Source organism: Ovis aries, chromosome 2, assembly GCF_016772045.2.
Source record: "Ovis aries strain OAR_USU_Benz2616 breed Rambouillet chromosome 2, ARS-UI_Ramb_v3.0, whole genome shotgun sequence".
Taxonomy (NCBI): Eukaryota; Metazoa; Chordata; class Mammalia; order Artiodactyla; family Bovidae; genus Ovis; species Ovis aries.
The window spans coordinates 183,057,278-183,082,410 of NC_056055.1; the positions used below are offsets into that span (position 1 = coordinate 183,057,278).

The 25,133-nt window shown below is 46.6% G+C and overlaps 1 protein-coding gene across 3 annotated transcripts; it reads left to right on the forward strand.

The window, feature by feature from the left end:
• Positions 1-9,033: 9,033 nt before the first annotated feature.
• On the forward strand, positions 9,034-24,966 carry LOC101117482 (5-hydroxytryptamine receptor 5B). 3 transcript variants are annotated; one of them, XM_027963968.2, is made up of 2 exons: positions 9,034-10,587; positions 23,621-24,966. In XM_027963968.2, exons 1-2 carry the CDS (start codon positions 9,799-9,801, stop codon positions 23,951-23,953), a joined length of 1,122 nt encoding a protein of 373 aa, XP_027819769.2. In that variant the 5' UTR covers positions 9,034-9,798; the 3' UTR covers positions 23,954-24,966. The 3 variants fall into 3 exon arrangements, 1 of the variants encoding a protein (XP_027819769.2); XR_009599625.1 differs by lacking the exon at positions 9,034-10,587 and adding an exon at positions 11,360-11,767; XR_009599626.1 differs by lacking the exon at positions 9,034-10,587 and adding an exon at positions 11,360-11,740 and having other exon boundaries at positions 23,621-23,727.
• Positions 24,967-25,133: the final 167 nt, after the last annotated feature.

The following is a 25,133-nucleotide window of genomic DNA, read 5'->3' on the forward strand; positions in this document are numbered from 1 at the left end:
AAGGAAGGATTTTCAAGGGTTGAGGTTTGAATGGGGAAAAAACATTACCTTGTTTATCATGGAAAAGAAAGCAGCTAGGGGGAACATGGAGCCCACCTACTAATTAAAACTCTCAAGAGTTGGAGGAGGAACAATTACCATAAGGCACTATCTCTCCCACGTTCCAGCAAACAAATTAGCTTCAACACCCACATGGTGGAAAAACAAACGCCAATTATGCCTGGATGCTTCCTTGAACAAGCTTTCTCTTCCCTATCTCCATCTGATTGTTAATGTTACTTTGATAGTGGGTTGCAGATAAGAAAAATTATTCTCACCCGCTTTCATTCTAAAGCAAAGCCACCGGCAGTGGGGAGAGTGGGATCAACTCAAACCCAGATTAACTCCTCCTTGTGTATGAGGTGAGAAAAAGTACCTTTTTCAACTTCAGATAGAACACAAATCTCTGGGTGGCTGAGGACCAGTGAGAGTCATTCATAGCATAGGAAAACAATATGCTTTTAACTGTTAGATTTCAATGTAAAATATAATTGAAGAAATATGCCTTAAAATAGTTTTATAAAGGCAGATGGCATTATAACATATGTTGATGTACAGAGGATGTGTTTCTAGATGTATTTCTAACTATAGATATAATGGGGTACCTGGCTGAAACTAGCCCCCATGCTTTTTAAAACCCTGATAAAGACCAGCAGTGGGTGTGAGGAGGAGAGATGGGTATTTTAAGGTCGCAGGCAGTTATTGCTTTCTTTGGAGGAGCAGGCCTGAATTTCACCTTTGCTGCCAGGCAGTTCCTCTGAGCAATTTGGTTATGCCAGGACAGGGCACAATCCTTTCAACAGAGAATTTCAGGAACCACAAGGAGGGAAACTGGTCTGCATGGCTCCATAAAAGAGCATGTTCACTGTGTGTGAACTCCTGGTCACATTCCCTTTAGGGGAAAAAAATATTATCCAAATACGGATTTAGACTATATTGTCCTTACATTTTGTTTATTCTTGAGGGGCGTGTGTGTGTGTGAGCACATACTCTTGCGGAAGCATTCTTGTTCAAGAATTTAACAGCTGTATTAGGAGCAAAAAGGAGCTGGGACAGTAGCAGGAAGGACGCTGTGAGACGGCTTCATTTCACACTTGCTTTATAAAGCTTCACACAAAGAGTCATTGTGATTGAATAACTCTGCTTCCAAGGAAGGCATCTCTTTGGATTTTCATATTGCCTAAGTGAGGACAGAGACTAAGGAGAGGCCTTAGGAGGATGGTTTGTTTCTGATGGGAGCAGACATTCTAAGGGCCAGACACCCCAAAAATGGGCTGGGCTGTGAAGATTGAGGGGTTGAGGCTGGAACTCCAGACTGGTGCGAACTCCTCACGGGCCCCCACTTGGAGGGACCTTATCACCTACAATAGGGTGGTGCTGTCTTCTGTGTGATTCCTGGGCAACTAAGCCAGGGCACCATGCCAATGTCGAGGAACTTTCTCTGGGAAGATGTAGGAAGGGAAACTAGTAGGACTAACACTTCTGTGGTGGAGCAGGACATTTGAGATGAGAGATACTGGCCAGAGAGACAAGTCTGAATCACCCAAGCCAGTGGTTCTTAGCTGCAGTGGTTTTGATTCCTAGGGAATGTCTGGAGACATTTTTGTGGTTGTCACACCTGGGGAGATGCTTCTAGTATCTAGTGGGTGGAGCTCAAAGATGCTGCTAAATATCCTATAACAACTGACCCCACCCCCCACAGCAAAGAATGATCTAACCCAAAATGTCAACAGTGCTCAGATTGAGGAACTCTGGCTTAGACGGAGGTAGTAAATGCATTTGGATGTTCATACGCAAATAAAATGCAAGCTGAGTCCTTAATAATCCAAAAGAAAAGGTTGTCTGGCAAAAAAATAACACAATTAAATGTGTCTGTTGAGGATCTAGAGTGTCAGGTTTTGTCATGTGTTTTGGGGTTCCGGAAGCCAACAGGACAAACTTCTTGTCCTTGTGGAATTTATAGTTGGGAGAGGAGGCCCCTAAGACACGTTTTGGGGTTCTGGAAGCCAACAGGACAAACTTCTTGTCCTTGTGGAATTTATAGTTGGGAGAGGAGACCCCTAAGAATCGTGTATGTTTCAGATCATAATTATGCTATTAGCTCTTGTGAATTAACTCATTGAATTCTCCCTATAACCCTGTGAAATATGTGCTCCTATAATAACCCATTTAATAAGACACTAAAGCCTATGGACCTAAGTACCTTGTCCAGGGTCCCACTGCTGACAGTGAGTCACAGTCTTTACAGCTTTTAAAATTGTTTTCGTCATCAAATAGACTTTAGAACTTCACTAGCTATGTGATTTTGGAAGCTTAATTTATCTTGCTGCTTCCTTTATGTGTAGAATGGAGATAATGAAAGTATCACAGAAGGTTGTTGAGAAAAGTAAATATGTTGATTGACAGAAAGTGCTTGCACATAGTGAAGGTTAATAAGTCGTGTAAGGAAAGTGAAGAGAGAAGAGCTGAAAACCTGCTGTAGACCAGTGGCCCCAAAAGTGTGGTGATAGGATCAGCAAGAACATCTTTTTAGAAATGCAAGCTCCTGGAAATTCCTGGTAGTCCAGGGGATAACCATGTTCCCAGTGCCAGGGGCCAGGGTTTGATCCCTGGTCTGGGAACTAAGATCCCACATACAGCAACTATTGAGCCCTCACACAACTTGAGAAGCCTGTGCACTGAAGACTGTGCAATGTGACTGTGCAATGAAGACTGAGAACAGCCAAAATAAATAATTTTTTAAAATTATTTTTTAATTTAAAAATTGCAAACTCTTGCACCCAGCTCAGGCCTAATTCTGGGACTGGGCCCTAGCATCTGGGTTCAACCAGCTCTGTGGGTAATTCTGATGCAGGCTGAAGTTCAGGAATTCATGCATGAGACCCTTCTGAGGGCAGTGGTGTTTAGGCTGTGACAGGGGAGTGCTTCATCACCCAGTCCTAACTTCCTCCCCAACTACAAACTGTTTTGTTTTTTTCAGTTTTTTTGGAACTGTATATTTCCTCCCTTCTCTTCTGCTATTTCTTCACTTTTGCTTGGCTCCTTCTTGATCGATCCCTTCTCCTTACCATCTATGACCAGGTATCTTCCTTGATACCCTTCCACACCCTCAACTCCTCTCCACCTGTTACCAAGTTCAAGATCGCTCTGCTCCCACAAGATAAGTCAATGAATCTGAGCAAGGCGTTGGGATCAGGAAAGGACTTTATCCAGGAACCAGCTGACCCATGGATGGAGAAGATGGAAGGCTAGCACCTCAAAAGAACCATTTTTTTCCAGGCCTGCTTGCCGGGTTCTTTCATGGATCAGGCATGGGAGGGAGAGGTGAAGAAAACAAAGTAAAAAAAACTATTCAGTCCTTGCAAATGTCCCCTAGAATGGCAAACCTCAGGCAGAGGGATGGTTTAGTTTCACTTCCTTACAAGTCCTGCTCAGATGGGCCGCTCAGTTGGGCCGCTAAGGTCATCTCCCTGAGGCAGGCCATTATGTATGCTTACAAAAGTGGCAGGATGGGGGTTAAAGTCGCAGTCGCAGATTCAGCATAAATTCAACATTAACCCTTCCAGCTTACACACCTTCAGTGAGTCAGTTCTTGACTCTCATTCCTTCACTCGCTCATTCATTCACGCATGCATACATGCTCACTGAGCCATGGGAACAAGGGCAAGGAGAACCCAGCCATATCCTCAGGAACCCTGCTGCCTTTCAGTGAGAGGCAGAAACACGTCCTGTCCCAGGACTGCCTCAGGGTCCAGCCAGAGCGAGGTTACTGCTGAGGCTGGGGCCGAGGCAGAGGTGGGGACCAGGACCAGCTTCTCAAAGGAGGTGACACTTCACTAGGTCTGAGAGTTGATGAACTGATGAATTGAACGGATAGGAAAAGAGCCTGATAAAATAATGTTAAAAACCATCTAGAGAGCACAAGGGCAATAATACAAAAGGACAAAGGCTTTTTTAATAAAAGGAGAAGAAGGTCATTGCAGGAGATGCCTGGAAGCACTAAAGCATGGAATCCTATGATGATGGAAATGTTCCACCTCTGTTTTCTTTAAAAGCAAAACCTGACAAATCAGAAGTGAATGAACTGCAGGCACTTGCAGATCCTTCTCTGTTGGTCCCTTTGTTTTGTTTTTGTTCTTTTGTCTCCAAGTCTCTGCTCACCCCTCTTCCTCAGAAGGCTATGCCTCTGTCCTCCTCCACCTCCCTCAGGGAAAGTCCTCCTGTCTTTTAGTGTCCAGGTCAAAAGCTGCTGCCCTCTCTGCTCCTTCTCATTGGAGGTGGCTCCTCTCCTGCAGCAAAACCAGATACCTTTGTTTCTACTTCTAATCAGCTGCTGGCACATTCTGCTGCATTCTAGTCCCATCACAGATAGATTTTGTTCTGTGTTGGATGAAAAGTCTTCAGGGTCAGAACAACATCTCACCTGCCTCTGAACCTCCCAAAGTCTTGCCCCCAACAGTCAGGACTGGGCTTTGCTACACAGAATCACACACAGCCCAGGGATGAGAAGGCAGATCACCATTTCCTGCTGGGACACACACAATGAGTCCAGAGAAATCAAAAAGTTAAATTCCTAAATCTATCCATAAACTTTAGTAACAGAAATAAAGGGCAAGAAAGTAACATCATTACAAAGTAAATTAAGAACATCAGTGGAGACAAAAATCAATGGGTCCTATCATATAAAAGAAAAAAATTTACTCGACAAAATGTAATAAAATTACAAATGCAAAGAGAGGAATGACAGAGAAAAAAGTATATGACAACAACAAGGATGAAAATCTGCTCTTTAATTCACTGAAATTTATCAAGAGCCATAAGATCAGTATCCAGATTCCGATATAAAGTAGTTAAAAGGGGATGAACAGTTTCTACACAAGAATATATACATAATAAAAATCACCATGTGGAAAAATCAGGGTTTTTTTAGCCATTGAAGAAAAGCAAACTAAGACAATTAAAATAAGTCATTATACCCCAATTAAACACTTTTTTTTTCCTAATAAAAAATTGATTTTGGCAGCACTCTAGGTCTCTCTCTTGTTTCTCCAATGCTAGAGCTAACACAACAGTGGATTCATTAAATCTCTCTAGGGTACACTTTGAAACTATGTAAAATGAGCAATCACATGATTCCCATTGTTCTACTCAGTTACTAAATTTTGGGGGAAAATATATCAAGGAGATAATCTCAAAAGAGTGAAACAATTCTGCTAATTATAATTTTTAAAACAGTTTTATTTGTTTATTCATTTCTGGCTGTGCTGGTCGTCCGCTGCTGCTCAGGCTGTTTCTCTGGCTGTGGCGAGTGGGCTCTGGTTGCAGTGTGTACGCCTCTCAGTGTGGTGCCTTCTCATCGCAGTGCACGGGCTCCGGGGCACGCAGGCTTGGCACACGGGCTCAGTTGTTGCGGCTCACGGGTTCTAGAACCGGCTCAGTAGTTGTGTATGGGCTTAGTTGCTCTTCAGCATGTGGGATCTTCTCGGACCAAGGATTGAACCCAAGTCTCCTGCATAGGCAGGAGGATTCTTTGACCACTGAGCCACGAGGCTCAGTGTAATTGCTAATTGTAATTGGAAAATCAGCAAACCAAAGGCCTAGGCCTGACAAGAACTGGGCAGGGCCTAGGAGTTTACCCTGTTTGCAGGCTATGTAACTTTTTCATAGATGCTGTCACAAGACAAAAGACTCCCAGGCCAAAGGCAGAGGACTTCATTCCTCTGGGAAGAAGCTGCAGTTGGAGCTCCATGTTCATGTGTACTGGCTCTCCAAGTCTCCCAAGTCCATGGGGTTCTAGAAAGGGCCCCAGACTGGACCCTGCATAGGCAGGGGGCTGGGTTTCAGAGAGGAACACTTCGCTTGGGGGACTCATCACGGTCATAGTAACGGAAGGAAACAAGCTTGCCCTTGGCCCAGGGGGAGGGATTCCTTCACCCTGTAAGGTGGCTTACTATACATACAACTCTAAGAGATAGCCTGGATAATAGCGAATCAGTACCTGGTAACCTTGGCCTGCACTATATGGATGTGCAGGGGGCTCAGGGCCCTGGATCACCTCTCCCAACAGTGCCTCAATTTACTCATTCAACATATCCATTCAAATTTATTGTCACCTTCTATGTACCTGGCACTAAAATACAGTTGACCCTTGAACAACAGGGGTGTGAACTGCACAGGTACACTTATACACAGATTTTTTTTTTCTATAAATACCTCTTACAGTACCATTCAACCAAGCAGTTGTTTGAATCAGTGAATGCAGAATTGCAGATAGGAGGACTGATTGTAAAGTTATAGGTAGATTTTCCACAGCACAGCACCCCTAATCCCCAGCTCCAGGGTCAACTGTAGATGTTCAGGATACAGTGGTGAATATATTTCCTGCCTAAGAAGAGCTTGGGCTTCCCTGGTGGCTCAGACAGTAAAGAATCCTCCTACAGTGCAGGAGACCAGGGTTCTATCCCCGAGTCAGGAAGACGCCCTGGAGAAAGGAATGGCAACCCACTCCACTATTCTTGCCTGGTGAATTCCATGGGCAGAGGAGCCTGGTAGGCTACTGTCAATGGGTTGTAAAGAGCTGGACACCACTGAGCAACTAACAAATCCTTTCAGTTTTCTTTCAAAAAGATCTTACATAGTAGGGAGGCAGATATCAAAAAGGAATTAAATAAATAACCTGATTTCCATGAACTGTTGTGAAGACAATACAGAAGAGTGGGACAGAGCTGCCTTTAGATAGAGTAACAGATTGTAGATCTGATGATCAGGGATGGTCTGAGATGGTAACACTGGACCAGAGACCAGAAGGAAATAAGCAAATGAGCCACATGACTACCTGAGGGAAGAGCATCCCAGAGACCAGCATACCCACAACCCATAGCGCTGGGAATGGGATGTGCTTGTCATCTTCAAGGAACAAGGGTATCTGGAGTGTGGTGAGCAGGGGAGAGTAGTCAGAGATGAGAGGAGGAAAGCCCAAGAGACAATACAGTTTTGTAATGGGGACAATATAGCTTTTTAAAATGACAGACTTTTCACATGAAACAATTTATTAAAAAAATAGGGTGGGAGGTGGGAAAGAGGCCCAAGAGGGATGGAATGTATGTATATCTATGCTTGATCCATGTTGATGTATGGTAGAAACCAACACAATATTGTAATTATCCTTCAATTAAATAATCTTTAAATAAATAGAAAAAATAAAAGAGTTCAATAAAAACCACCAAACTGAACTCCCAGTCCAGTGTATGGAGGGCTGCTTGGTATCAAGGACAGATGTGGGAGGGGATCAGAAGAGCTGAGCCTTGCCCCCACCATCAGTTAACAGGCAACAAACCTCTCGCTGTTTCTCCATCTACAAGTGGGTAAGATCAAGTGAAATAAAAGGGGTGAATGTATTTTGTGGCTACAAATACTTGAGAGAGTACCACTGTAAAAACACAATCTGTGTCAAAAGGTCATAAGAAAATGGAATTTTCTTGTGAAATAGAAATAGAAATTTAAAATAGTAGCATCAGTCATCATTTACTGAACTCTTAGTAAACTATTAAACTATAGCTTTATAATAATCTCATGACAGATACAATTATCCTCATTTTTAAAATGAGAAAACGGTCTCAGAAAGCTTAAGTTGCTCAAGTCTCTGACCTAATACATGGAACAACATAAAAAAAGAAACATAACTATGAAGAGAGTATTTATAGCAACATGAAAAATATTAAGAAAAATCTGCAAACTAAAAAATTGATTTTAGGCATGAAAAATGTGTGTAGATAGATGCAAAGAACAGAAAACAAAAGCATGCCCTGCATGTGACTGGGGCAGAATGAATACTTTTATATTTTTTATATTTTTTTGCTATTGTTAGAATGTTTGCCCAATAAGAGAGGAAGAAAATTCTTGTGAAACTATTTCAAAGACTAGTCACCATTTCTTTCTAAAGGATGGTGTTTGTCACGTCAATTTTCTCAACACCATCCTAAATCCAGCTTTTTCCACGTTTCATGCAAACCCTGCTCCTCGACGTTTACCCCTGCTTGTCCATCTCCTGGTGGCTTGACCCCAGCTACTCACACTCTGGCCAGGTCCCGTCCTCCATTTATCTCTGTGCAACACTGAAATGCCTTCCTAACAATTCAGTAAGCCTAAGGGCTTCTCCCACCACAGTGTCCTCCCCTCTGTGATCCCTGAACAGTTCATCAATTTCCGATACTTTTTATCAACCACTTGACCATTATGCCTGAAAGTGCACATATTTTCACTCTGACTCCTTTGCCTGGAGTGAGTCTCTGTGTGTTAGTAAGAACAGTCCCACACAGGATGCAGAGCAAACGTCCCCAGTCTTTGAATGGATAAGGAAAGGAGAGCAAAGACATTCTTGCTGTCCTTGATCCCCAAAGATTTCTCTAGATGCCAGCGGTGGGAGGCTCAGAGGACCAGGGAGGAACCCCCATCACCCACTGCAGCTTAGGGCATTTTTCCACAGAGAGCCCCTTCTGCGGACCCCCTGCTCAGCCTGAGGCTAGGTGTTAATAAGAAACCAAGCTGCCCTGACAAGAGATGGGGCAGTTTGGGCTCTGTGTTCTTTACATTTCTATTCTACTTCCAGGAACAGGCTGTAAGGCAGCTTTAAGTTGATTGCATTGATTGAACTATTTTTTAAAGTGTAAGAGACTGGAAACGGGCGAGGCGGGGCGGGTTAGGGGAATTTCATTTCCCATTGGTTTCCACCTTTGTCCAGGGGAATATAAAGGGATGTCCAGGGAAAACAAAATATAACTCCATCTTCACCCTGGATATGAAGAACTGGAAGACGTGCCCTAGGATCAGGAACTTCGGCAACTGCAAAGGGAGGGCAAGGTGGAAATTGAGGAAGGTTGTGTTAGAGACGGAGACGAGGTGGTGGACACGCCCTTATCAGGGCCTCGGCCAAACAGCTTGAAACTTTTTGAGTCCTTTCTCTGTAGAGCCAGAGAGAGAACTTCTCAAGGCAGCCCGAATCCTCAGAGGGGCAGAAGTGTAGTACAGGAAGCTGCAGGCAGGATGGAGCCGGGTCGAGAAGCTTCCACTTTGACATACCTAACACCAGAGTCTCCTAGTTCACACACGCTTAGGATGGAGATCGAGGAAAGCAGAACCTCTCTGTCCCGGAGAGGGCGGGTCCTCCTGTCTCCATATGTCAAACTGTACCTCAGGCAAGTCCCAGGGGTCCGGCTGCGAAATTCCTAGGCTATTGTGAACCTTCTTCCGGGACTCCCGCCTTAGGGTTCTCTCGGCGCAGAGGGGAGAGGGAGACCCACGGGACAGCCTCAAGACCCTGCTCCAGTCGGCTGCTTCTCCAGACCACGCCGCCCACGCCCACCCCGGGAGCAGCTCTGCTCAGCGGCCGCCGGCTCGGAGTCGCGGGCCCCTCTCCAAACCCACTCTGCGCGGACCCTCGCCACGCCCTCGGAGTCCCAGCCCTGTGACAGCCCGCTGCCCTGGGAACAGCGAGGCAAGGCAGGAGGGACTGGCGCAGGGACTAAGGTGGAGGAGTTGGACTGCTGAGGGGGCCCACTTTTTTCTCCACTGGAAAAGAGACCCACGAGGACTCAAAGGCGAGGCGCCAGAGGGGCGGGGAGCTGCGGCCCAGTGAGGGACCAAAGCAGGGCGAACTGGACTCCTCTGCCCTCCCCATCACGCAAGGCCCCCTTCCACGCCCTCACTCGCCGCGTCCACCCCGAGCCCAGGGCGCGCTTGCGTCCCCGCGGGGGAGCCGGGATGCCGCGCGCAATGGAAGCAGCTAACCTCTCGGTGGCCTCCACCGGCGTCGCCCTTCGCCTGGGACCCGAAGCCTTCAGCAGTAGCCCAAACCCAAGCGGGGTCGTCGGATCGACCCCAGGTGGTGCGGCCCCGCCGGGCCGAGAACCGCCTTTCTCCGTCTTCTCGGTGCTGGTAGTGACGCTGCTGGTGCTGCTGATAGCGGCCACGTTCCTGTGGAACCTGCTGGTTCTGGTCACCATCCTGCGGGTCCGCGCCTTTCACCGTGTGCCGCATAACTTGGTGGCCTCGACGGCCGTGTCGGACGTGCTAGTGGCAGCGCTGGTAATGCCCCTGAGCCTGGTGAGCGAGCTGTCGGCGGGCCGACGGTGGCTGCTGGGCCGGAGTCTATGCCACGTGTGGATCTCCTTCGACGTGATGTGCTGCACCGCCAGCATTTGGAACGTGGCGGCCATCGCCCTGGACCGCTACTGGACTATCACGCGCCACCTGCAGTACACGCTGCGCACCCGCCGCCGCGCCTCGATGCTCATGATCGCGCTCACCTGGGCGCTCTCGGCTCTCATCGCCCTCGCACCACTGCTCTTCGGCTGGGGCGAGGCGTACGACGCTCGACTCCAGCGCTGCCAGGTGAGCCAGGAACCCTCCTACGCAGTCTTCTCCACCTGCGGCGCCTTCTACCTGCCGCTTGGCGTGGTGCTGTTTGTCTATTGGAAGATATATAAGGCGGCCAAGTTTCGCTTCGGTCGCCGCTGCAGGGCTGTGCTGCCCTTGCCCTCCACTGTGCAGGTGAGGCGCGGGTTGGGGAATGGGGATTTGGGAAAAGGATCGCTGAGGGACGAGGAAGCCTGGCGAAAGGGAGAGCTGGAGGTGCAAGTTTGCACACTTGGCGCAAGCTTTTCAGGTTGGCCAACCGGAGCGCACGCGGAGCTTGCCATCTGCTCTGCTACAGCGCGCGCGGAGGAGCTCAGCACCAGCGCCTGGCGTGCACACGAAGGGTTCATGCGTAGATGGTGCGCGGCGCGGGGGGCGGTGGGGGGAGTTCCAGCACCTGCCCACTAGGACTGGAGCTGGAGAGGGCACCGCGGCACCATGCGGCTGAGAGGGGCGGCAGGGGCAGTGTTGCTCGGTAGCGTTGAGCACGCGGCGGATCCACTGTGCCCTCCGTTGCTTTTCCCCTGGAGCTATTGTATCCGTGGGAGTCCTCAGTCGCCAATTTCCTAGCCGCAGCTAGACCAAGCGTGACCGCAGGGGGCTGGAAATTCGTCCTGCCGTTGAACCTTCTGTGACCATTTGCCCCGTATTTTTATCTCCACTGCACCCTCATTCACCCCTGCAGTTCCGAGACTATTCACTCTATTGGCCAGCTTCCTGCCAAGGGGAAAGGAAGGATAAAAAAGAATCCAAGTATCACTTTTCTTTCACTGTCTCAACCTCAGTGACTTTGGAAAGAGAAAAGCTCAGGACGTTGGGGCAGTTACTTAATCTCTGTGGGCGTTGTTTCCTCCTCTTTAGACTGGTTAACTCCTACATAGTAGGGCTCTTGGCTGACCTGAGATAAAGAATGCAGACACCCGGCACAGTGCCTGGCAAACGGGGGTGGAGGGGTCGCAGAGCTGCCTGCAGCGAGGGGAATCTCAGGGCCAGGGCGTTGCCCGGCAATCTACAATGGGCGCCGGAAACGAATGAATGAATGAGAGGGAGGAGCCTGCGTTTGGCAGAACTTCTCTCCACTGTCTTTAGAATGGGGCCTTTTGTTGGTTGGTTGGTTGGTTGTTTACTCTGTAATTCCCGTCAGACTCTTGAGACTCCATGGACTGTAGCCTGCCAGGCTCCTCTGTCCATGGGATTCTCCAGGCGAGAATACTGGAGTGGACTGCCTTTTCCTCCTCCAGGGGATCGTCCCCACCCAGGGATCGGACTTGCACCTCCTGCTTGACAGGTAGTTTCTTTACCGCTGAGCCACCTGGTAAGCCCCTCGGCCTTTTGGCCAGACCCTAATAGACCCTAGCTCCCTCCTCATCCCCGAAGCCTCGAACTTTCCTTTTGGGTGAGTGTGGGCTTCAGGACCCTCAGTCCTGGAGAATAATAGGAATTATTGCCTCTTTCCTAATACAATGTATGGACCAGGGGAAGGAGACATGAGGAGGGAAAGAAAGAGGGTAAGTTTTTTTGTTGTTAGCTTTGTTTTAATTTTGTAAGTTAACTCAGATGCTTAGGTTATTCAAATGTGTGTATTTTTAAAAGCAGGCATCTCCCGCCTACCGCCCCCGCCCCCAACACCCTTCATGAAATGGCAGAGGAGTTTTGTAGGATAAAACGGGAATGTCAAGTCTATAATTGGAAAGTGTTGTTAGGGGAGAGCTTTATTCAGAATTAATGATGTCTTTTGAAAGGTCCCTTGGAAATGCCTGGGGTGATTATCCTTTTTCTATCTGATTGCCAAGGCAGGGCAGACTTTTACTGGCTACATCGATCCAGGGTGAGAGAAATCATGGTGAAATGGATGCCAGAAAGGCTTGCCACGCCTGAGTTTAGTGTTTGTTTTTGACAGACCCTGTTCAAGCAGTTGATAACAAAGCAGATGTGCCTGGATGATGGGGGACCTGGACAATCAGGATGGTCACTGGTAGGGGGAAAGTTCTCTGGGAGGCAGGGCAGCCTAGTGATTTAGCCACCTGCCAGCAATGAGCTTCTTTCACATTTTGGGCTGCAAGCTTGCTCCTCTAAGACATAGCATTGGTCTAAGTCATGGCTAAGAGTCTTGTATCATATGATGCTGAGGTTGTAGATGAGATGGGTTCCAGAACATCCTGCTTCTTTAGGCTCCAGCAAACCATCACTCAAACTTCTGGGTAATGTTGCAGAGTCAGCAGTTGCAAGCTTGTTGACCATACCTGAACAGAAATTTTAATGTGCCAGAAATACTCTCTCTGTGCCTTCCCCCGCCTGTTTTATAAAACAGCTTGATTGGAGGATAGTTGCTTTACGATGGTATGTTGATTTATGCTGTACAACAGCATGAATCAGCCATAAGTATATATACATCCCCTCTCTCTTGAGCCTCCTTTCCTCCCCTCTCCTTCCATCCCACCCTTCTAGGTCATCACAGAGGCGGGTCTGGGCTCCGTGTGTTATACAGCAGCTTCTCACTAGCTCTCTGTTTCACACATGCTACTGCATATATGTCAATGCCACTGTCTCAGTTTATCCCACCCTCTCCTTCCACCCCTGTGTCCATAAGACCATCCTCTACATCTGCGTTGCTATTCTTGCCCTGCAAATAGGTTCATTGGGACCATTTTCTAGATTCCATATATATGCATTAACATGTGATATTTGTTTTTCTCTTCCTGACTGATTTCACTCCATATAACCTGCTTTTCTCTGCATTCCAGGGGAAATGAGTAGAGCTGAATTTAGGTCCTGCAAAATGTCTTTATTGCTTTCTGTGGGTGATGGGAGCACTTAGGAAGGCAGAAGGCCTCTGGTCATGAGGTTGTGGACACTCTTCACCTTTTCCAGGATGCTGTGACTAGGTTTCCAACACTAAAATAGGATCAGGGAGGGATCTGCGATCATGCCTCGAATTTTGAAAGTAGACATGGAAAGAAATGCTGAGTGAGTGAGTTCCGTCTTCCAGGCATGGTGACCTTTACCTTCTTCCTCTTATTTAATCCTCAGGCTCCAGATACGTTGGCAATACACTGTCTATTTGTCAGGATAAGCTAAGATACACTGAGTAACACAGAATCCCCAGACTAATGGTTTAACCCAGTTTCACTCAAAGTTCAGTGTGGGTCTGGTGGCCCTCCCGCTGCTCTGCTCTTCTCCAGGCAGTAACTTGTGGATCCAGGCCCCTTGTCATCTTTAAGTTATGCTGTCTTGAACATGTGGTTTCTGAGGTTGCTGTGGAAGAGGAAGTGAGACCTGGAAATACAGCAGCTTCTACCTGCCTTACCCAGAAGAGTCCCTTCTGTTCGCAGTCCATTGGCCAGACACTGGCTGTGAAGATTAGGGGAATCTCTGGCTCTTTGGTGAGCATTAACCATCTTTGCCTCACAGCTCCCATTTTTGTTGTTGCTCAGTCTTTAAGCCATGTCCTGCTCTTTGTGATCCCATGGGCTGCAGCATGCCAGCTTCCCTGTCCTTCACTATCTCTCAGAGCTTGCTCAAACTCATGTCCATTGAGTTTGTGATGCCATCCAACCGTGACCAAGGATGGTCTGTCACCCCTTCTCCTCCTGCCCCCATCTTCCCCAGCATCAGGACCTTTTCCAGTGAGATGGCTCTTCACATCACGTGGCCAAAGTATTGGAGCTTCAGCCTCAGCACTGGTCCTTCCAGTGGATATTCAGAGTTGATTTCCTTTAGGATGGACTGGTTTGATCTCCTTGTAGTCCAAGTGACTCTCAAGAGTCTTCTCCAGCACTACAGTTCAGATGATCCAATTCTGGTGCCATAAAGTGAGTTCATCCATGACCTCACAGTTATTGGGTGGAGAAGCTAAAGTCTGTCCTGGATCTATCAATATTTATCCCTTTTTCATTATGCTGTGCTCTCTCCAGGAATTTAATTTCTGAGCACTGTCACAAGCATCTAGAACTTCGTGGGAGTGAGACAGTCATATATCCCAGTCAAGGTGGGTCATGGGGATGTCAACTGGAAAAAACAAATACAACCTAAAAGTTGAGAATTATGTTTCCTTTGGCAGACTTTCTGAGAACTTCATCCTGGAAGACACGTTCTCAGATAGCTCTGAGGTACCCACTGTGTCATCTTGTTGCAACCCCATGAACTGTAGCCTACCAGGCTCCTCTGTTCATAGGGTTCTCGGCTCATAGGCAAGAAACCTGGAGTGGGTTGCCATTTCCTTCTCCAGGGGATCTTCCTGACACAGGGATCCAACCTGTGTTTCCTGCATTGGCAGGTGGATTCGATACCTCCTGAGCCGCTGCAGAAGCTCCATAGGGAGCAGGATCTCATAACTATGAACTCCTTTGTAGGAGAGTTGAACACAAGTGAATACAGAGGCACCACCCACTTCTCTCGGGAGTGAGGGTTAATTCCCACCTGCATCCTTTTTCCCACCTCATAGATGGGACACCATGATGTAGTATATTCTGCTGTCCCTAATGCATCCCCCATGGGTTATAATTCTTTCCTACTATCCTATACTCTTTACTGCTTAGAAGAGGAAAAAAGCGAAGTCAATAGAGATGGTTTGTTTGGTTTTTAAAATGCAACATCAAACATATTGTTCGTTTTAATTGTTTGTCTGATAGCTGTGCCTGATACCAGGGCATGCTTATTTATTAGGCTTAGTGGGTACACCACCGAGAGCCTCCATACTTTTAGGGGCCCATGGAAATTGTTTAATTTCTTTTAGAGGGAAAGTGAATATAATAGTAATGAATGTGTAATAATGAGTTCAGCCTTGATTATATTAGTCTTTATAATAATATGATCATAAAAATATAATTTTTAATATTTTTTAATGGAAGAAGGGCCCACAGAGGCATGGATGCCTCAGGCTCAAGAAGGTTATTTTGCAACCTTGGTTGATACCGTCTTTCATTCACTCAATCAATAAACATGTTCTGGGAGACAGTGTGCACATTGGTTGAGAACTTGGGATTTGGAAACAAGGAGACCTGGATTTCAATTCTTTTTGTGCCACTTATTAACTCTCTAGCCAAGTGAGTTCAGCTACATCTGTATTTCCCTGTAGGTAAAATAGAAATATTGCTATCTGCCTCTTAACATTCTTGTGAAGAGTAGATGAGATAACTGTGTATATGGAGTAACTAAAATAGTAAATCCTAAATGATGGCTGCTGTACTATTTTCATTACTATTTTTTGCAATTTTTCTTATAAGTTAAACTAACTTATGTTATAAATAATGTTATTATTTTATTTTATACTCTTACTGCTGTTACTCACCATTATAGGTGGATTAGTTATTTATTTCTTAACAATTACCCCTATCTTTAGTGTCTTAAAACAACAAACATGTATGAACTCATTTCTGTGGGTCTGGCATTGGGAACAGCTTAGCTGGGTGGTCTGGTCCAAGGTCTTTTGTGGTTGTAGCTGTGGGTCACACAGCTGTTAGTGGGAGGTCTCTAAAGGGCTGCTTGAGTGTCATCCCCAACATGGTAGCTGGCTTCCCCTAGTCTGAGAGTGAGGCAAGGGGGAAACTGCAATGCCTTTTATGATCTGTCTCAGAAGCTACATTTCATCACTTCCCTTAAAATCTGTTTACTAGAAGTGAGTCATTAAATCCACCCCACCCTCAAGAGAAGGCGAATTAGGCTCCACTTTTGGGAGATGAGTGAATGAACCCGTGAATGTATTCTAAAATCACCACAAAATGCCACGCAGATGGTATTCAAGGTTATTTGACTTGTACTGACCTGTGCATCAGGCAACATGGGAGCCTCTGAGATTTCATAGAAGTGGTCTCTGCTCTCCAGGGATTCATGTTAGTAAACTACAATTACAGAATTATAAATGTAATAAAGTCTTAAAAATTTACTTTATTTTTTTGTCTGTGCTAGGTCTTCGTTGCTGCACGAGGTCTTTCTCTAGTTGTGGCAAGTGGGAGCTCCTCTCTAGTTGAGGTGTGCAGTCTTGCTGAAGTGGCTTTTCTTGTGGACCACAGGCCCTTGGGCACACAGGCTTCAGTAGTTGTGACTTGTGGACTCTAGAGCTTGGGCTCAGTAACTGTGACGCACAGGCTTACTTGTCCCGCAGCATGGAGGATCTTCCTGGACCAGGGATTGAACTTGTGTCCTTGCTTTGGCAGGCAGATTCTTAACCACTGGATCACCAGGGAAGTCTGCAATTATGTCTTACAGGTGTTCCGTCCAGAGTACAGTGGTCTTGAAAGACTGACAGTATTTGGGAAAGCACTTTGTAACCTGTAAAGGTCAAAACAAATGTGTAGTATTGAACTATTGGGTTTGTGATGACTTGGACCTGAATTTTAGGTAATGTCATATTACAAAATATTTGCCTCTCCAGACTAATCCTCCACATTAGATTTGTGTTGTACGCATACAGTATATAGGCCCTAAGTTACCTAAAAACTATGCAGAACACTTGATGTTTTTGTCACATCTTCAGTGTTTAGCTGTCATTTGTTCCACCCCAAAGACTAAGGGGCTGTTGGTCTTGTGGACCTAGCCACGTGTGGGACCAGGGTGCAGTCAGAGCTAAGCTCTTGGAAGAGGATGGTGGAAAATCACCACCCTCATTCTGATTCCATCTATTAAAAGAAATATGACTCAAACCTGTCCTATGCCAGCATGCAAGACTATTTTAACTTTAGAAAAGTAAATTTTATTCATCAAATTGTAAGGTTATTTTAACTTTAGAAAAGTGAAGTTTATTCATCAAATTACATGGTAACAATCCATCTGGCTTATCATTTGATTCTTTTAAGACTGATACCTAATTGTCTGAGAGTTTCCAGAACTACTTGCGTGGACAAAGGAGCATTTTCTCTAGACTTTTTAGAAATATCCCTGGCTTTCCCCTCTCTATAAACTTCTTCCTTGTTCTCTTCCATCATTACATTCATTCTGCCTCTTTACCTCTGTTTCCATTTCCCTTTCCCCTGGTTGGATTGTTGGGGAGAGTGCAGGGAAGGAAGACCAAGGGGGATGTAGACAAAGTATGGTGCAGGAATCAGGTGTCTTCCCCAGTGACCTTGCAACAAGCTACTTCTTAAATCCGTGTATTTCTTGGAGAAGATTGAGTTTCTTGGTAGAAGAATGAGATTCAAATTCCATGGTTATTAACCCTTTCCTGGGTCACAGAATTCCTTGAAAATTAAAGAAGGCTTTGGACTTGCTGCTCAGAAAGGCTTGTAGGCGCCTGCTTGCCCAGTGTGCCTAGGGCACTGCCTGAAGCCTATTTGGAGGGTGATCCTCAGTCTTGCCTCCCACCCACTTTTTGGAAGAATGGAACCCACGGTGCAGTAGGAACTGGGACTCTCCACAGTTGGCAGTGGTTGTCAGGGGAGCCACGGCCCCCTGTGCAGCCATATCAGGACACTGAGGCTGGAGAATGCCTGTGCCAAACGCAAAACTGTCCCTCTCTTCATTACACCCTCCTTCTATGCCAAGACTCTCTGGCCTGGGAGTCTGGGGGCTTCAAGGTAAGAACTCTAACAGAGGACCTTCCATTGGCCTCCACCCGTAAAAGAGCGTGACTAGATCAGATGATATTAGAACAGAAACAAGTGTTGTGTAATTTTAAGTAACACACTTGATTACAGTTTCCCTTTCTCAGTATTAACTCCAGTGAGTCCTTAGCCATCCCAGGGTGATTAAGCACCCTCCACCACCAAATTCATATTTTCCAAATGAAATAATAATAGCGATTATCCTTTATGTTATGAACATACTGAGTTTAGCATAACTGTTCTTTGTGGTGTATGTAATTACACTCAAGGGAAAGGTAATTTTTTTTTTTTCGAGCCCAGCAGTACTCTGCTTTATTACTCTGTTTTTGTTTTTTTTTTTTTTAACAAGAAAACATCTTTATTTTCTGAAATATTTTGCACAAGGGACGCTGCTGAGAAAATTTCTTGTTGTAGTTTGTTAGACAAGTTTTAGACAGCTTCTGTTTACTTTGAGGGGCTATTTTGGTTAGTTTTCTCTTCAAGGTGGCTTTGAGAAGTACACCTTGGAGCTTGGTTATCTCTGTACAGCATGGGCGGAGAGAATGGTGCCCTGGGTACTCCATCTCCTGGCCCTTTTGAGCTCTGAAAAGAAATGGGAAATTCCAGTTACAATCCGGATTGCCTTCAGCCAAGCCTGGATGCGATTCCATGTCCTCTGTCCTCTCTAAGAGGCCTCAGGGCTTCATTAGTCACCAGGGGCGGTGTGTCCTCACCACCAGCCTTGTGAAGAGCCTCGCTGTACTGGATGCCTGATCTGTGTGTCACCACCCAGACCTGTCGGTTTCAGAAGTGACTAGGAACCATCTTTCTTTTTTCTGCTTTCCTTTTCTAGTTCTTCTTAGGCTGTTCATCTGGCAACATTGGCGGTTTACAAATGTCTGCGGGTGTTTTCTGCAGCAGCTGAATTTTTTTTTTTAATTAGAGGGGAGGGAAGGGACATTCCTTTTACTTAAAGGGGACATAAACTTAACATTTCTGAGGTCCTGCCATGTATTACTGTCTCACTGTCATCCTCCAGGAAGACCACCATATATGACAGATAAAGATCTTCATCGCTGGAAATGTAAAAATGGGAGCTCAGATTGGAATCCTGTCTAATCACTAATTTGCTCTGAGCCTTGGTTTCCTTGTTCCTTAGTTACTGGCTACTGTTATATCCGAGTAAGATGGTGTGTGGAACCATGTGGCCAAGTAATAGATGACGGTCAGGAGCTCTGAAAGTCTGAGGTTTTTCCCTGCTGGCAAGCTAACAAGTCAGCCTACCCTAGTTTAGTGGATACTGACAAAAGGCACGAGCCTCCTGGGTCAGAGTCAAAGGGCGTTATTACTTGTGTTACACAGGCAGCGTGACCTTCATGTGTGCATTTGTTCTCTTCTCTAGGAAGTCCCATGCGACTGACATGGAGTGGGCCAGCTGGATTTGCATCACAAATAGTAGGGAAACTCCCAGATTAGGGAACTCAAGTCTGTGTTGTCCAGGACTGAACAATATATAAACCTGCCTTTCGCTTTTTGGAAACCTGAATCTTTAATAATGGGTTGCAAGTAAATCTGTCTTCTTTCCTACTGGGAGATACTCTCACTCTTCCAAGGCTGTTTGTTATACAAACATCCTTGACAGGCTGGTCAGAAACAAGAGCTGTCAGTGCCTTTGCTGGCAAGTGTGTAGAAACACAAGAGACTTAAAAGAGACTTGTCTCCCCCAAATAACTATTTATTTAGTGTTTGTTGAGATTTTACTATAGACCATACATTACACTAGGTACTGGGGACGCTTCAGTGGACAGGACACTCATGTCCCTGCCCTCCTGGAGTGTTGATTGTGACACAATATTCACAGTCAGAATGAAGATTCAGAATCCATGCCTTGGTATCAGAGTGCTTATGAGAATAGTGGGACAGGATGTTTGAAATTGGGACTTCATGAAAATTCCAGTATGTAGTCCCTACGTGCACTTGTCTAGTGTTAGTTGCTCAGTCACGTCCAACTTTTTGTGGCACCAGGGACTGTAACCCACCAGGCTTTTGTGTCCATGGGATTCTCTAGGCAGGAATACTGGAGTGGGTCGCCATTCCGTTCTCCAGGAGATCTTCCTGACTCAGGGACTGAACCCAGGTCTCCTGCATTGCAGGCAGATTCTTTACTGTCTGAGCCATCAAGGAAGCCCCAGTAGATGATTAATAAATGTCAGCATATATTGTTGGGCTGATTTGGTCCTTAATTAATTTTAGATGGAAAAGCCTCAGATTCTATGGAGATGTTTAAGTGAACTCATCTTTTAGGTCATGTCTCACAGTGGCAAAGAGAAGCCAAAGAGGCCTGGAGCCAGACAGATGGGCAGGCACCTTGGTTCTACTTTGCCCTGCTCGTATGACCTTGCTCATAGCATCTGATATCTCCAAAATTCTGTGTACTCAAAGCACCTGTCCTTTTACAGCAGGACAGAAGGTGGCAGGTGCTACTGGTTGTGTGCCTTCAACAGTCAGTATTTTTACCTTCAGATTAGTGGATTCTAAGGTCTGAAACCTCTGAAACCAGAATGGTCAGTTTTACAACAGATGTAGAGAGGATTGTCAGGGCCTCCCTGGTGGCTCAGACGGTAAAGAATCTGCCTGCAATGCGGGAAATCTGGGGTTCAATCCTTGGGTCAGGAAGATCCCCTGGAGAAGGAAATGGCAACCCACTCCAGTACTCTTGCCTGGAGAATTCCATGGTCAGAGGAGCCTGGCAGGGCTACAGTTCATAGGATCATAAACGCTGGACATGACTGAGTGACTGCCACTGCTAGAGAGCATTGTCAGGGAAAAGAGGCTGAGGAGACATCCAACCAAAGAGGAAAGATGGAGAAGCTCAGGGCTGGCCCCAGAGCTGGCTGCTGGAGCCCCTAGACATTTCCCAGGAAGCCAGAGACATTCATTCTGAAGGCATCCCAAGCGTAAACGTGATCCTAAAATAGGTTCTGTGTTTTCTCAGCTGTCAAATGGAGATAATCGCTTGAAGGTTTGGCATGAGGGCGAATCAGAGTTGTTCATTACAAGTGTCTGTTTTACAGTGGCCTTTCTGGAATAGTTCTTTGTGTCTTTTGGTTTTATATTTCTTCAGAATGAAAAAAGCCATGCTTGTCAGTCTTCTAGCAAACCAGGGTCTGACCTCATTGACTTGTTGACTCTCTGAGGCTGTTCTGGAAAGATTCCATTGTCTGTCCTGTCCCTCTGCACAGGGTGCAGTAGGCTCAGGTGAGAAGCGGTGGACACAGGCTCCACTTTGGTGGAGCAAAGGGGGACTCTGGCAAATGCTGCAGTGGTGGAGGCTGAGGTGTTTTAAACCTATTTAATTAGTGGATTTGCCTTTTCTGTTTCTCTTCCCCCAGGATCCCTTTGCACTGAATTGACCCCATGTGTTTATTTCGTAGCATGACAAGGATTTGGAATTGTGTTAAGCGAGGAAGGAATTCAAGAGCCTGGGAGGTCATTGATGTCAGCAGAGAAATCTTTTCAAAAGTGCCCATTAATTAGCTGAATGGGAGAAAGACAAACAAACCACCTTCCACTGCCTCTCTGCCCTGATAATATTATTTCCTGTGGACAGTAGACTGCCAATATTCATAGGTGATTTTAGGATGTCACGTTTTCTCCCTTAGACTTCCATTAGCGGATGATGGTAACCCATCATGTGAGATGTCATGTGGTCAGTGTCGCCTCTTCTAAAGGGGAGAGATGAGCTTCAGCTCCCACCTGCCTTGGGGGGGACCAGAAACCTTGGGATGGCTCATTAAAGAGGGAGTGCCCGCCGGTCTGCACAGGGTGCGTGTTTGCGGAGCCAGGAATTTGTAAGGGGCCGAGGGGTGGGGAGGAGTGAAAGGCTGGCTGGTCTCTCCTGGAGTCACCTGCCTTTTCCTTCTCTCTCTGACTGGCAGGCGGGAGGAGGCTGGGTTTACACTCAGAAAGGAAAGGACTCAACTTTGTTCGTATCACCATGATCTGTTTCAGGGTGACTTAGTGATTTTCCAAATAAATAGAGATGAGTGTTGGGAGGAAGTAGCAGAGACAGAGAATTTGAAGGTATATCTTAGAGGGAGGAGCCCCAGGTTTGCACAGATCAGACCACCTGGGTACCTTCTAAGCTCCATCCTACCCCAGGTGAGAGGAACCCGGGCTCTTCCCTTGGTGCCTCGAGGTCGGGTGGCTCTCCTGATGGCTGCTGCCAGTTGTGTCTGGGAGAGAAACTAGCTGCAGGCCTTGCCTGGGAGCCCCTTGCCTCTGTGTTTTCACCAGCATCATGACTGGCAGCATTCTGGAAAGGAAGAGACATGCAGGCGAGGAGCATGTGGTTGAAATGATCAGTCAGTGTGGCAACTGTTTCCTAGGCACTGACCGGGTGCCAGGTGGTGCTGCCAGGCAGGTGCTGTACAAGGAAAGGCTGGCTGTACACAGCCTGCTGTGGTTCAGCTTGGGCCAGAGGGAAACCACATGTAACACCCATGATCACACACATGGCTACAAAGGAGGGGAACGTGGTACCAGATCACAGAGAGATGTGATTGAGTTTAAAGGGGCAACAGGGCTGCTCTGAGGCTGGTGGCCTTTAAGCTGAGACTCAAGAGGCAGATAGGAAGTGACCAAAGGCTGGAGGTGAGAGGGTGGAGAGCAGCCAGAGGCTCCTTAAATGGTAGCTAATTATCACCACAAAGTCACTTACACTTTGTTTATTTTAAGCTAGGTAATACAAAATTATCTCCTAATTTAAAGTGAATTCACTTAACACAGTAATCATATAATTTCTTGCAATATTGATATTTAGAGGCGGTCTGCCTCTCTGGCTGTGAACTTTGTGAGGGGCAGGCCTGGGTCTATTCCATTCAGGGTCCGGGTCCCAGCTCCACCTCCATCCATGAGTACTGAGTTGTGAGTGCCTGTGGCAGGGGGCACACACACATTCCAAGTGTTCATTCACAATGGCCTTATGGCGGGGAGGGGGCTTGGTCACCCAGCTTCATACGCAGGAAATGGCTTGGCCAGTGGGGCTGGAGCTCAAGCCAGGCTCTGACACCCAGGTGCATGTTCTTTACCTCCCCCTGATCCCCTTCTTAGATCATATTATTATTTTATTAGGATTCCCTGGTAGCTTAGATGGTAAAGAATTGTTTGTTCTAATATCTGACATTGTGGGGACCACCACCACTCTCAGTCCCTGAAGAACCTTCCGGACATATTTTAATCTACAGTTTCAAGAACTTTTTCACCTAGCATTAATATTTGGGGGTGGATTATGGCATCAGTTGGGCTTCCCTGATGGCCCAGGTTAAAGAATATACCTGCAGTGCAGGAGACACAGGAGATGCCTGTTTGACCCCTGGGTCAGGAAGATCCCCTGGGGGAAGAAATTGCAACCCACTCTAGTATTCTTGCCTGGAAAATTCCATGAACAGAGGAGCCTGGTGGTCTACAGTCCTTAGAGTCACAAAGAGTACTTACACGCCTGAGCACACACACACGATGATGATGGCATCAGTGCATCTTGTATGAGGCTGGAGGGGGAGGGGCTGGCCAAGGTCGGATGTATTGTATGTCACTGTATTGCCCAACATTATGCATTTTATGTTTGAATTATGCATTTCCTCTGTTCGCAGGTAAAGGAGGCCCCTCAGGAGGCTGAGATGGTGTTCACGGCTCGCCGCCCCATGGTGGCCTTTCAGACGAGCGGAGCCTCATGGCGGGAGCAGAAGGAGAAGCGGGCAGCAGTGATGGTGGGCATCCTCATCGGCGTGTTCGTGCTGTGCTGGATCCCCTTCTTCCTGGCTGAGCTCATCGGCCCCCTCTGTGCCTGCAGCCTGCCCCCCATCTGGAAAAGCGTGTTCCTGTGGCTTGGCTACTCCAACTCTTTCTTCAATCCCCTGATTTACACAGCATTTAATAAGAACTACAACAATGCCTTCAAGAACCTTTTCACCAGGCAGAGATAAACCCAGGGCTTGGAGACGGGAGGGAACTGGAATTTCTCCCCTTCATTTGTGATCTGGGCCAGAGCTGTCCCAGTGCTGAATATTAATGATGTTTGGGAACCATACCACTTGGGCCTGGACTACAGGGGCAGTGATGCCAAAGGCCCTCCAGAAAGACAGCAGGTAGGTGGCAAGTGTGCAGCTATGCCCGCTCACCGAGTGATGGACATTGCTAATCGATCTCAGCGTATCTTCCCACTGAGCTGGAACTCAGCCTCAGAATCCTTTCTGGACAATGCATTCGGCAGTTATTGCTAATTGGCCAGAATTCATACAAGAGTGGCATCCCAGGTGGGGCTAATGAGAAAGAAGCCTCCTGCCACTGCAGGAAATGTAACAGATATGGGTTCAATTCCTGTGTTTGGAAGATCCCCTGGAGGAAGGCATGACAACCCACTCTGGCATTCTTGCCTGGAGAATCCCACGGACAGAAGAGCCTGGAAGGCTACAGTTCATAGGGTTTCAAAGAGATGGACATGACTGAAGCGACTAAGCATTTGCTGTGTCCTTTATCTGAAGCTGATTTGCTCTTCCTTTGTCTCATTAGCATATTCTCAGCACAGGGCCCAGTGACCCGTTTGGTGGCAGAACAGGTACCTGGACTCAAGTCTGCCTGAATCTTAACATGGGAAAATGAAGGGAACACAACCGAAATCTGACTGGACTCCATATTTCAATGTTGCCTTGCATTTTGTACCATGAGAGCCACACGTGGTGTAGTGGTTCACTTGTACTTTTCTACTTGGATTCCAGCAAGGGGCCTTAGAGGAAGCATCTGGGTATGGTTTGGAGGAGGGGGCAGTGATATTTTTAGGCTTACTCTCACTATTGGATAGGATGCTTTATCATTGTGTTCATTTGACCTGGGCCTTGACTTCATGTAAGATCATTATAGAAGCATCCCAGGCAGAGGGAATCATTTACATTGAGTTTGCTGTTGTTTGCTGACTAATTTGATGGCAACTTTTGTTGGACCTTTCAGACTTGATCTTTTTCTTTGCTTAGGCCTTCCCTGACTACTCACTATAATTACAAAATGCTCAGTTTCTGAGACAGATCTGTTTAGTACAGTCGCTCAGATGTGTCTGACTCTTTGCGACCCCAGGAACTGCAGCACGCCAGACCTCCTTATCCATCACCA